This window comes from Polypterus senegalus, chromosome 9 (genome assembly GCF_016835505.1).
Source record: "Polypterus senegalus isolate Bchr_013 chromosome 9, ASM1683550v1, whole genome shotgun sequence".
NCBI classification, from domain to species: domain Eukaryota; kingdom Metazoa; phylum Chordata; class Cladistia; order Polypteriformes; family Polypteridae; genus Polypterus; species Polypterus senegalus.
In genome coordinates this window covers 43,957,593-43,972,106 of record NC_053162.1, presented here as the reverse complement: position 1 = coordinate 43,972,106, position 14,514 = coordinate 43,957,593, and the positions used below count along the sequence as shown (strand labels likewise).

The following is a 14,514-nucleotide window of genomic DNA, read 5'->3' as shown; positions in this document are numbered from 1 at the left end:
TACACACAAAAAAAATATGGTCAAAATACTCACTTGCCTAATAATAGTGCACACAGTGTGTGTATTATATATATATATATATATATATATATATATATATATATATATCCCAATTAGCATTAGCACTCAATTAGTTGAAAAGATTAAATATGAATTGTAATGATTTATTTGACATGGTAGAAGTACATAATAAACAAGAAAAGTGGTACCAAATCCTTGAAATAATAAAATGTGCTTACATTTTTAAACTCTAAATATTTCAATTGTAATAAAAATTTGTCATGGGCTACCACCTGATAGAGGGTCAACAGAGGGCTATACCTCCCGTAAAGGATAAAAATATTGTATTCATAAACACATAAATTGAAGTAGCCTAAACATTTTTATGTTTGAAGTGTGTCATTATTAACCTTTCGAGAGAGGCTCTTAGAAGAGCAAGGACCACAAGTAATTAATAAATTACCAAAAATAAGATCATCAACCACAAAACAACTTACAATGACACTCTCATTACCATATTACTGAGCCACATCTTCTTCAAAGTTTCAGGGAAAAGGACTACTAATTTTGACCCCTTGTATTCCATTTGGGGTGAACCACTCGGGTCAGTAAAAGCTGCATGCACAGCTTTCAGTCCTTCGGATATTTTTTCTTGAATATTCGTTTTGGTTTGCTCCTTATGTTAAGGGTGTAATTTCCCAAGTACTTTATGAATGCTTTGGAATCGCATCAGTTTGTTTTTTTAAGTTAAGCCTGAAACTGTCAAATCAAAGTAGCTTCTATGGATTCACGATACCATGAAAATCAAGCTCTCTAAAATAATGAAGACTGCTCATGGGTAAGTGTTTTGCAGCACAAACCACAGGCTAATTTTTCTGCGGCTTAGTAATCATTTAAAATGTTATCAAAATGGGAAGGCACTAGTTAAATAATTTACACCACAAATAAATCAGTTACCCCATATGGCAATATCAGCAATTAATCGGGGAAAAAAAATACTGTATAGCGTTTAGGGTCCTGTGACCTACAGACAGCAAAGCTGAAACCTGCATTTCACAGGTATGCACAGGTTGTAGTAACGGTAAAAGTGTCTCACCCAAGTATTTTATGAAAGTATACTTAAGGATTGAATACAAAAAAAAATGTTTCGTCAAATGCTTGGACCGATTACATGGCCTAAAAGAATTAGAAAATATATGGATGGTAAAGGTGCAGAACCTGTATCATAATCTATTTACATCAAGCATCACTATACACATCTACAGTACATTACAAGTCCTCGAACACAAGGAGTGCACAAAAAATAACCACAAAATTCCAAAGTGGCACCAAAATACATTTTGCCTTTGACTCTGTATTCGTGTCTAAAAGGGGTTGATTTACAGTGAACCATGGACCCCTTTCTTTGTTCACAAACAAGGAAACCAGCACCATTTAATCAAAAATACATTTTGTCTCAACTGAGTGAGCTTCATACAACGAGATCTAAGATTTTGCAACCACTTTCACACAACTAAGAAATATCAACCTCCTCTCCTCCCCTCCCCGGTAATACAGAAGTGGTGTTCTTCAAGCAGCCGGGTTGTAGAGGGAGCTCTCGACTGTTCACTCCATTTAGATGGAAAGGGATTCCGTTTGAAATTCTGAAGAGAAGCTGCGCCGGTGGCAGGTCGCGCGCCGTGGGAAAGCCACCATGGAAACCCGAGTCCGCGCAGGCACACGCGAACAGAACTACACACCTGCGGCCGAAATCGACGCACTCTTGGGACTATAGAAATTTACCACGTTTTAATCCGGAGTAACCGTGGGTGGGGAAGAATTGACAGTTGTGTATGACTTTTAGTGCGGCTCCATCTGGCGCACAGCCCGGGTCTAGTTAAACTCTACAAATATCGGACGCACCCCTTTTTTTCTAACTCTTGGAAATGTGCACACATGCAGACGCCGGGGAAAAAATGTCAGACAGAGGACGAGAAGACCTGAATTGCTAAAGATACGACTCCGTGTTCCGCCAGTATGGCGAAAACACATACGTTTCTCGGAAGCTGGGAACTGCGGCTTATATCGGCATGTTTTTTTTTCCCATTTATCGCCCCTGCTAAAGATACTGTGCTTGAAGACTTGATCAATTTCCTGCGTTAACATATTGGAAGAAGAGGTTTACTATTTAATTGCCCTCCTTGGAATTATGTATCCTCATAAGTCGCGGTTTTGCTCTGTACCTTCTCTAAAGAGGAAACAAAGAAAAAAAGAAAATGGACGCCTGGCCTAAACCTACTTGCAAAACAGCGAAGCCTTAAAAATATAAGTCATCCACGAATATCTCAGAACTCGTTAGCTACGGAAACTGCAAAACACTTTAACAATATCGAGAACTTCTGGGTTATAAATGTTTTTCCTAAAAATTTTCGATAACGATAGAGGGAGACAAACACCCCCCGCCAGCCGCCAGGACCGGAGCCCCATCGTGACACCTAGAGGCCGGAGAAAGCTCCTGCAAAAATCCCCCCTTTTCGTTTTCCAAAAAGTAATGCAAGATTACCTGTTTTTCTTCTCCCGAGCCGTCTTTCTCACAATTTAAAGTTTTTTTAGGGGCTCCCAAAAGGGATCCACCAACAATCGGTGATAAGAAGCGTTCGCCTCCTCTGGTGGCTTTTTATCCTCTCCCGCTTCAACAGAGTAGATTCTGCACAAAATGGCGGCCCGCAGACCTGTCGTGCGCCTGCGCAAAGTAATCGGGCCCGCAGGCGCCAAGGCGGGGGGATGTGTGCTTTTACACTGAATTGTGGGTGCGCGCGCGCGCCTTGAACTTAAGCGCCATTTTTTGAATTTGAGTGGCAGGATGTCGTGGGGTTCTCTGAAGTGTCAGCCTATCCGAGGCGACATGCAGAGGCTACGGGAAAATATCCCAACAGCGCCCCGAAAATGAAAAGCAGAGCAACAGATCGTGTTTTTAGGACACCGTCTCTTGCGTGGCGACGAGGGTAAAGGTTTATTTATACAAATTGCCGCGATCAGAGCTTCAGCGGTTTTCATATATTGCAACACGCGAATCTAATGACTGTACGTTACAGTTATAGGGGTTGTGACAAATTAATCAGCGGTTTTCAGATATTGCATCACGCGAATCTATTGAGTGTACGTTACATGTATATTGGTTTTGGTCAATACATAATACTTATACACTGAGAATTTTTAAGTTAAAACGATTTCTACTTGCCTCTGCAAATACATTTTAAACAGAATAAAGCAGTTTGTGCTTCTGCTAACACTATATATACAGTTTAACTTTAAAACGGTCGTTGTACAATAGTTATTAAAGATATACCTATGGTATGCTTTTTGAGTTTGGCGCGCTTTGTTTCCACGATCAGAAGAACATACAAAACAAGGAGTAGCTGGTCTTTCACGTCACTTTTTTGCCTCTTTTAGGATTGGGAAGGAATGCTGCACACTGTGACATGCGTCCTTACTGCACAGCGGCGGGCATCTGTAAAGTGTACTCTAAAACCCATCAAAGGTTTTTTGTGCTAGGTTTTGTATTTCAGTTTATCAAAACGAATAACTGGCAAGTGCTATGTGATTTTAACTTTTGCAAGACCACACAAATTAAGGATTGGGGTACCACTGTAGCTGCGGATTTCTTATTCCAATCAGTTTCACAGAAAATGTTTCGGTCTTGCTTCAAAATTATGTAATAGTTTAATTGGTCTTTTTATTCTCTTATTTTGCTTTCAGGTATGCGCTAGTATATTACCATGTAAACAAAACTAATAAATGTGCACTTTTTGCCATATCTTTAAATATTAACTTTTTTACTGTATTCTTTTCAATTCACCATTTCCTGTGGACTTTACTGACTTAACAGTATCCATTTATCGAGGATTAATTATGAACCGTGCAGACAAGGATGCATATGACATTGAATACTAAAGGGAAGCTGCTATTTCAGTATAAAATTTACGTGTGAGCTAATTACAACGAAAATGCTTAAAATACCAGAACATAATGAGCAAATTCTTAAAAAGTAAAAAAAAAAAATGCACACAAATGCTAAATACAAAAATTTAGCAAACCCGATTTGTAATTTCTGAAATGACACAAAAAAGTAAGAAATTGGGAAATAACAGCTTGTCTAATAAAAGCTGGATATATTTGGATGAACCCCTGCAGTTAAGGTGGTCCGCAGGACTGAACCTGACCACTTAGTTATGCTTTTATTATTAATTAGCTTACAAATGGAATGTAACATTGAAGTAGCAGGCCTACTTTAACATTGTGTCATTGGCACCTGTGTCAGTATTGTTCATCATAAAAACCTCTTTTGAAAATCAATATAGTCACTTGGGTGAAGGAATGTTATTTTGTAGTTAATAAAATTGGCACATTTTATTATTGAAAAATGACTACTAATGATTAATAAAGTAGAATTAATGGCTACATTGTTTAGTTATTTTTCATATTCACTTGTATGGATCCCTCTTATAAAACTGATAAAGAAGTTTTACACATTCAAAAAGGTTTCTTCTCAGTTCCACAAGATAGCAATACATCTAGCTTACTAGAGTCAATTCACCTTCATAATACTGTGTCTAATGTAAAAAATGTTTGAAGCTAAAGTCCTAACACAATTTATACATTCTTGCAACATTTTTGTTGTTTATTACAGTTTGATGCATTAACTTATTGAATGTCATGATAGACTATAGTTGAATTTAACCAATCTTCCCAAATGCAGCAATGATTAATGATTTATTTTTATACATACTACTTTTTAAAGAAAAATGGCTTAGAGATAATTGTGGCACTACATATTGTTCAGATATTGTTTTATTATCCATTGAAGGTACACTTAATTCTTCAATCCTTCCATTTTCTGCAGCCACTTGATTCAATTTTAGGATCAAAGCAGTGTTGTGTGCAAGGCAGAATCCAGACTCAAGGATACTAGAACTTCCAAATAAGTATTTGTGCACTCTTTCACACTCATGCTGTACATACTTAATCTAGCATGCATGTTTAAGACATAAAAGACAAAACATAATAGTAGCTTATGAAGACACATTGAACAAGCTTGAGGAATGCAGAGTTGGGATTTAACCTATTTCTACAAATTTAAAAAAAGTACAAAAATATTTTTACTGGTTAATTGCATTATTTAATATTCCTGCCCGATATCATCTTTGTGAAGCTAGCGTCTGCACAAATAATTGTTTCTAGACCTTGCAATATGAGAAAAGTACATGGTTAACAACATTAATTATACAAAATTATGTGGATGACACTAAAGACAAAAGTAAATGTTCATTTTATGTGAAAAACATCCTGAAAATTACAGACATGTCTTTCCAAAATCCCATACAGAGGGTTGTTAATGATAAATCAATACCCTTTGGACTTACCCAAACAGTAAAGGCACAAGATATTCTATTACAGTGGCTGCATAGTATCAAGGACTAATGAGCACTAACCACATTAGATTCCTGCATAGTTTCCATTCCCTTATAAGGCCAGCAAGTGTAAACCCCTTTGTTAAAACAATGTGAATAGACCTATATAGTGTAACATGTTCCTGTTTGGTGCTGAGGTGTCACCCGTTGCATGGCTGCATTCAGGTCCCGGTCCCAGTCCAAGTTGTTAGTCTTGTGGTGGGTGCGGCAACACACTGTATCAGTGTATGCTCTCTCTCTCTCTCTCTCTCTCTCTCATCACTAGTTAAGTGTTAATGTAATAATTAGGTCTTGAGAGTTAAAAAGCTATATTAAAAATGGAACAAATATTTTAAATTTTGCAAATAAAACATGTAGTACAAAGTAACAATATGTTGTCCTGGTTTGTAAGAGTAAATCTGGAATGTCCACTTGAAGTATATTTGTGCAGGAGATGATAATCATTTTAGATTGGAGGACTCCTCCTTACAACTGTCACTGCACTTGTCTTGGAATTTTTTATAAATTGGTGATTAATGAATAGAAAATTTTTAGTTTCTTACAATTTTAATATTAATTTCTAGACGGGTAGGGTTTCTACCTTGTACCTGATTTTGCCAGAAAAAGCACCTAAAATTGGATCAAGATATTTCAGAAAAATAAAGATACTTTATATTGTATAATATGCGTGGGCTAGAGTAATACTAACCTGGAACAAAAGCAAGGAAAAACCATGATACTATATCAAGAGTGATGACTTTATTAAACTAAATAAAAACTGAGAAAAGATCAAAGGGTGTCAGCTGATAAAAAATAAAATAAAACCTTGTTGCACCTCTGTGTCTGTTTATACAGGCTCTTCTTTCTGTTTGTTTGATAAGGTTGGTTTGTTCAATTGCAAAGTTAAAAAAACAAGCAAAAACACTCTCCTACCTTTACTCAACCTCACTAACCTCCATATTTTGTGGTCAGATCACCTCCCAACTCTAGATTCAATTAGACTGCCAGAGGCAAAAGTCTTTATACTCTATTCTAGTGTTACTTTAAAGGTCAAGGAGATTCCAGGGAGCACTTTCAAGGATGGTGCTCCTTTTAGCCAATTCAAACCTGAGCTAACCCAGAGATAAAGAAACAATTGCAGCTTCCAGATTACCTGTTCTTTATTTTTTTTTACAGATAAGAGGGTGGTAAAAGTGGGGATCCCCTAACACTGGACAATAATTACAAATTGACTAAACCTTTATTTCATGTTCATGCTTTGGAAAAATCCATCCTTACAAAATTCTTTCAGGAGTTGGTGCTTCTGGCTAACCATAAAGATATGTGCACGGTTTTTCCTTTGCCAGAGAGGGATCTTTCTTTTCAAGAACTGTTTCCAGAACTTTCTTTATGCAGCGCTATGCCAGTGTTTATCAGGAAGGAAATGGTAGCCCATATCATCATAGGTCACCAGTTGTTACAGGATTACATCAAGACAGCACAAAATAAGTATTATACTTAAGTAGTAAAAGGAGGGCATAAAAAACACTAAGGCCTTTCTCAATGCGAAATGTCACACTGATTAAAGAGCTCACTAAAATCACAATTCAAGCATACAAACAAAATTATACAGAAAATTTTATTATTTTGCTTATAGTTAAATTTAAGGTAATGTATATTACATACAATATATACTTAATAGAAAAAATCAGTGTAAATCATTTTAATATTTCTGTCCCACAATCAGAAAATAAAACAATATTTTAAATTGCACTGCAGTTTAACTAATATGCCACTGCATTTGTCTTAAATATATATATATATTTTTTTTTTAAACTTAAAACGATTTTGATTGCAACATGAGGCACTTGAATTAAAGTGGCTTTTTTTTCCTCTCTTAACCGGGTTGTTCCTGGTGTACTCCTGTCCTGACCCTATTAAAATAATATATAAAATAGAACAATTTTACCAAAAATGTGTTACATTTATATCAAGGGCTCAAACTGGGAAGACGGTGTTTAACATTCTGTCCACTTATTTAAATTTTTGCTATTCATTTTTGTTGTTTACTGGATTTTGCACAAATAAAGTGGAAATGTGACACTTTTTAGTCCATCTTCCATGTTTTGGCTTAATTGTATCATTTACAAGGATTAGATGAACTTTGAAGGATGTTATTTCCAACCATCTTGGTTATTTACAAACTTTCACATTTCATATTCACGGGCAACAACTGGATTTGAATCTCTTAATGTAGCCTTTTTCTCAAATTTGGAACGGATAAGCTACAGAAGTACAACACAACTCCTCACAGTTGAGCTGCTTTCTGCAATGCAGTGACACAGCGAAAATAAAATTTGATAAAACCTTCAAGTGGTAACAAGAAACTCAACATTATTTTTATTTTGTTTTACCATTTATTGCACATTAAAATGTATACTATACACAAATAATGAAATACAAATTCACAATCTTTAGCTTTAAATTTATTACGCTTGGTAATTTTGTTAAGGCTACCACCAGGGGGCCACTGTGTGCTATGCACCATGTATTGAAATAAAAACAAACCAGGTTCAAGTAGAGAAAATAGTAAAATAATTCTCACATACAAGTGGTTAAATTTCCTATGACACTGAGTTGCAGCAGCTCCACAACGTGAATGATTAAACAGCTTCCCAGTTTGAACCATGTTCCTCCACAAAAGTACATTTCTGCTTGGTTTGCAGCATACTAACAACAAAAATCTTAACACAGACTGCAACATTCCACCTTTTTGGTGCCTACTGGCCATTTACAAAAGTTCAAAGTGCAATGCCTTCAGAGAGGTCCTTTTGTAACATTTAATTCCCTTTTTGCTTTGTTTTCTCTTAGCTTTGACCGCTGGCACTTTTCCTGTCAAACCCGGAACTTTTAGCCTACAATTTTTCTACCAGCTAGTTTTCTTAGCTGGTGTCATCCACCGACCCCACTTTGCTTTGGAAAGGGATACTAGGCCAAATGATATGGCAATACATATCTCTTAAACAATGGTTTCCCACCTTCCAAGCAATCATTAATACTGTTATTCTGCACAGTTGAAGTGACTGCCCAGAGTAGTGCACAAATGGCATGCATTTACTAGTCTTAAAATGCTGTGCTAGCCATACTGCCAGGAGCAAAAAGTCGTGGGATGCCATCCTGTGTGTCTTCAGCAAGCTGGTAAGCCAGTTTTCCTTCTTCACCTGAAAGAATATAAACAAACATGACAGACTTTACCAATAATGCCTACTCAAGGTTTTGAAGAGAGCAAAGATTCTTCTAATTTTCCATAAGAAAGTGTTTGCAAGCATTTTTTGACATTACCTTCCAGTTTTTTCTTACACTAGACTTTACAAATCTGTCAATTGATCTGACTGCCAAATCCTCTTTCAACCACTTTGTCAATTGAAAACCTGTGTTGAATCAATCTTACATGTAACCTGTATTAAAATTGCTTCTCTAGGTCTATACTTCAACAGGGTTAAAAATAACATTTCTGAATGTATTTTATAATCAGTTGGTGTGTGGACTACTAACGAAGGCTCACCACAATGTTGCCAATACATTGCAAAATACATTCATATACACACACACACGCACATTACATATACACACACACACACACACATATACTAACAACAAATATATATATATATATATATATATATATATATATATATATATATATATATATATATATATATATATATATATATATATATATATATATATATATATATATATATATAGTGGTACCCGGCCGTCATTGATCATGTTCAAAATTCAAATATCAATAGTTCTGACAAATTCAAAGTAGGTAAAGCAGTAATATTACCATCGTAATATCAAGGTAGTCCAAGAGCATTGCAACAGTTATATCATGATGCAATGGCAATATCGGAGATCTTGATATGCCATTCATATTAAAATGTTTTCAGTTTCCCATTAAAATAGCTTTTGCTAGGACAATTAACAAATCACAGGGACAAACATTTGATAGAGTCAGTTTATTTATTAGAGAGAAAGAAACGATATTCACTCACGGGCAGTTATACATTGTGCTGTCACGATGTAAATCCAAACACGGAATTAAAATTCAATGCGATCTTGAAGAATTTTTAATTACAAACATTGTTTTTACTGAAGTTTTAAAATAAAATTGAAAATAATGCATATGTAACAATTCCCATGAAAATAATATCTTTAAATTGTATATCCAGTTAACCAAACCAGGGGGTTGGCGAGTGAAACGTGTGTGTGTATATGTGTGTGTGTATATATATATATATATATATATATATATATATACACACACATAATATATATACACACATAATATATATACATATATATATTATATATACTGAATAACTGAATGCAATGATGTGGAGATGGCAAATGTCAATATTTTATTTGTAATAGAACGTAGATGACAGATCAAACGTTTAATCCGAGTAAATGTATCATTTTAAAGGAAAAATATGTTGATTCAAAATTTCACGGTGTCAACAAATCCCAAAAAAGTTGGGACAAGTAGCAATAAGTGGCTGGAAAAAGTAAATTTGAGCATAACGAAGAGCTGGAAGACCAATTAACACTAATTAGGTCAATTGGCAACATGACTGGGTATAAAAAGAGCTTCTCAGAGTGGCAGTGTCTCTCAGAAGCCAAGATGGGTAGAGGATCACCAATTCCCACAATGTTGCGCAGAAAGATAGTGGAGCAATATCAGAAAGGTGTTACCCAGCGAAAAATTGCCAAGACTTTGCATCTATCATCATTAACTGTGCATAACATCATCCAAAGATTCAGAGAATCTGGAACAATCTCTGTGCGTAAGGGTCAAGGCCGTAAAACCATACTGGATGCCCGTGATCTCCGGGCCCTTAAACGACACTGCACCACAAACAGGAATGCTACTGTAAAGGAAATCACAGAATGGGCTCAGGAATACTTCCAGAAACCATTGTCAGTGAACACAATCCACCGTGCCATCCGCCGTTGCCAGCTGAAACTCTACAGTGCAAAGAAGAAGCCATTTCTAAGCAAGATCCACAAGCTCAGGCGTTTTCACTGGGCCAGGGATCATTTAAAATGGAGTGTGGCAAAATGGAAGACTGTTCTGTGGTCAGACGAGTCACGATTCGAAGTTCTTTTTGGAAATCTGGGATGCCATGTGATCCGGACCAAAGAGGACAAGGACAACCCAAGTTGTTATCAACGCTCAGTTCAGAAGCCTGCATCTCTGATGGTATGGGGTTGCATGAGTGCGTGTGGAATGGGCAGCTTGCATGTCTGGAAAGGCACCATCAATGCAGAAAAATATATTCAGGTTCTAGAACAACATATGTTCCCATCCAGACGTCATCTCTTTCAGGGAAGACCCTGCATTTTTCAACAAGATAATGCCAGACCACATTCTACATCAATCACAACATCATGGCTGCGTAGGAGAAGGATCCGGGTGCTGAAATGGCCAGTCTGCAGTCCAGATCTTTCACCTATAGAGAACATTTGGCGCATCATAAAGAGGAAGGTGCGACAAAGAAGACCAAAGACGATTGAACAGTTAGAGGCCTGTATTAGACAAGAATGGGAGAGCATTCCTATTTCTAAACTTGAGAAACTGGTCTCCTCGGTCCCCAGACGCCTGTTGAGTGTTGTAAGAAGAAGGGGAGATGCCACACAGTGGTGAAAATGGCCTTGTCCCAACTTTTTTGGGATTTGTTGACACCATGAAATTCTGAATCAACATATTTTTCCCTTAAAATGATACACATACATATATATACATATACACATATATATATATATATATATATATACACATATACACATATATATATATATACATATACATATATATATACATATACATATACATATACATATATATATATACATATACATATATATATATATACATATATATATATATACATATATATATATATATATATATATATATATATATATATATATATACATATATATATATATATATATATATATATATATATATATATATATAAACTGCTCAAAAATTAAAGGAACACTTTGAAAACACATCAGATCTCAATGGGAAAAAGAAATCCTCCTGGATATCTATACTGATATAGACTGGGTAATGTGTTAGGAACGAAAGGATGCCACATCGTTTGATGGAAATGAAAATGACAAACCTACAGAACCCTGAATTCAAAGACGCCCCAAAAATCAGAGTGAAAAAATGATGTGGCAGGCTAGTCCATTTTGCCAAAATTTAATTGCAGCAACTCAAAATTGTACGCAGCACTTTGTATGGCCCCTGTGTTCTTGTATTCATGCCTGACAACATGCTTCTAATGAGATGACAGATGGTGTTGTGGGGGATCTCCTCCCAGATCTGGACCAGGGCATCACTGAGCTCCTGGACAGTCTGAGGTGCAACCTGGTGGCATTGGATGGACCAAAACATAATGTCCCAGAGGTGTTCTATTGGATTTAGGTCAGGAAAGTGTGGTGGCCAGTCAATTGTATCAATTTCTTCATCCTCCAGGAACTGCCTGCATACTCTCACCACATGAGGCCAGGAATTGTCGTGCACCAGGAGCCACTGTACCAGCATAGGGTCTGACAATGGGTCCAAGGATTTCATCCTGATACCTAATGGCAGCCAAGGTGCCTTTGTCAAGCTTGTAGCGGTCTGTGTGACCCTCCATGGATATGCCTCCCCAGACAATCATTAACCCACCACCAAAGTGCTCATGCTGAATGATGTTACAGGCAGCATAATGTTCTCCATGGCTTCTCCAGACCCTTTCACTTCTGTCACGTGCTCAGGGTGAACCTGCTCTCATCTGTAAAAAGCACAGGGCACCAGTGGTGCATCTGCCAATTCTGGTATTCTGTGGCGAATGACAATCGAGCTGCATGCTGCTGGGCAGTGAGCTCAGGGCCCATTAGAGGACATGGGGCCCTTGGGTCACCCTCATGAAGTCTTTCTGGTTGTTTGGTCAGAGACATTCACACCAGTGGCCTGCTGGAGGTCATTTTGTAGGGCTCTGGCAGTGCTCATCCTGTTCCTCCCTGCCCAAAGGAGCAGATACTGGTCCTGCTGATGGGTTATGGACCTTCTATGGCCCTCTCCAGCTCTCCTAGAGTAACTGCTTGTCTCCTAGAATCTCCTCCATGCCCTTGAGACTGTGCAGGGAGACACAGCAAACCTTCTGGCAATGACACGTATTGATGTGCCATCCTGGAGAAGTTGGACTACCTGTGCAACCTCTGTAGGGTCCAGGTATCGCCTCATGCTACCAGTAGTGACACTGACTGTAGCCAAATGCAAAACTAGTGAAGAAACAGTTACAAAAGATGAGGAGGGAAAAATGTCAGTGGCCTCCACCTGTTAAACCATTCGTGTTTTGGGGGTCATCTCATTGTTGCCCCTCTAGTGCATCTGTTAATTTCATTAACACCACTGCAGCTCAAACTGATTAACAACCCCCTCTGCTACTTAACTGACCAGATTAATATCCCATAAGTTTCACTGACTTTATGCTATACTCTGATTAAAAAGTGTTCCTTTAATTCTTTTGAGCAGTATATTTTCCAGCATAGAGGGAGGTGGGAGGTGAGGAGCTACCACTTCTATACACACAGACACAGCAAACAAGCAGGAACAGCGCCAGGTCACTGGCTGAGTTAGAATGTTCCCCGCATCAACCATTGGGTAACAGATGTGTTACTCGGGGAGGCTGTAAACTTGTGGTTGCTCCAGTGACAGACAAGCAACCCTCCACAGATGCATCAATTGAGGAGGGTCTCAAAAGAGCTCAAAAGTCTCACACTCCCCATCCTGACAGCTTTGTTCTCACTGGTTTAGACAAAGCGACCGCCTAAACCAGGCTCAGCCAGGCACAACAAAACGTGAGCGTTGACATGCGCACCACTGGAGCGGTGGTGAACATCAGAAGCAAATGGCTGCAAGCTGATAAACCGCCAAGACAGACAGGCATTTGTATCCTTCCGTCTGTAGAGCCACTGGAGTGGAGTATAGTCAGTCACCAGGCTAAACCGCCAACCCCACAAGTAGTATTGGAGGGTCTCCTCCACCGATTTCATAGCAAAACATTTGTTCTCAATGGTTGAGAAATTACACTCCCTGGGGAGCAATTTCCTTCTCAGAAATCTGATGAGTGATTTCTCCCCATCAAAAGACTGAGAGAGCACTGCCCCCAAACCAAAATTCTGCAGAACTGTGAATGACGATAACATAACCTTTAAGTCAGAGAAGGCCCTCTCACAATCATTAGTCAAGGCAATGGCATGTTTTCTCTGCCCTTTATCAGGTCAGTGAGAGGAGCAGCTCTATGTGCAAAATTAGGAATGAATCATCTGTAATAACCAGCGAGACTGAGAAAAGCTCAAACCTGCTTCTGCGTTTCTGGACACAGATACACAAGCACTTCACCCACCTTGTCCAGCTAATGTTTAATAAAACTGTTTCCCATTGACTACACCAAATAATGCGTTCCCGACATAACCAATTTATACTTCTTAGGGATTAGCTGTCAACCTAGCCAGCCTCAAGCTGCCAAGCACCATTTGCAGGCAGTTGAAATGTGACCTCCAATCATTACAAAAAATGACCACATCATCAAGATACACTACAGCATATGCAGAATGAGGTCACAGAATCTGATCCATCATCTGCTGAAAAGCCAGCAGTGCACCATGGAGACCAAAAAGCAGCCAGGTAAATTCGAACAACCCATCCAGAGTGGCGAATGCAGTCTTCTCACAACTGGACTCCTTTATGGGCACCTGCCAGTACCCCTTTGTGAGATCCAGGATGGAAATATACAAGGCTTATTTAAGTTACTCCAACAAGTCATCAATACTCAGCATCAGGTAGGCATCAACCTTGTACATCTTCTTCAAATGTTAAAATCTATTTAGAACTGAACCAAATCATCCAATATTGGGACCAGATAATTGGGCTTTATCACTCACTTTTACTTTCACAAATTAAACCAGGCTCAAGAATCTGCTTCACCTCCTTATGTATTGCCTTACTTGTTGCTTCCAGAAAATGATACAGGCGCAT

General features: G+C 38.0%; 2 protein-coding genes across 7 annotated transcripts in view; both read right to left on the bottom strand.

The window, feature by feature from the left end:
- The window catches only part of ctcf (CCCTC-binding factor (zinc finger protein)), a 71,291-nt gene extending 68,583 nt beyond the window's left edge, over positions 1-2,708 (bottom strand). Inside the window, exon 1 of the mRNA XM_039763035.1 lies at positions 2,543-2,708. The gene's annotated coding sequence lies outside the window, so the exon portion shown is untranslated. The remainder of the gene's footprint in view (positions 1-2,542) is intronic.
- A 4,325-nt stretch (positions 2,709-7,033) lies between these two features.
- ripor1 (RHO family interacting cell polarization regulator 1) overlaps positions 7,034-14,514 on the bottom strand; it is a 303,026-nt gene continuing 295,545 nt past the window's right edge. For all 6 annotated transcript variants that reach the window (XM_039763032.1, XM_039763030.1, XM_039763028.1 and 3 more), the window contains one exon: positions 7,034-8,629. In XM_039763032.1, the coding sequence (XP_039618966.1) occupies positions 8,532-8,629 (98 nt within the window). In that variant the 3' untranslated portion in view covers positions 7,034-8,531. The remainder of the gene's footprint in view (positions 8,630-14,514) is intronic.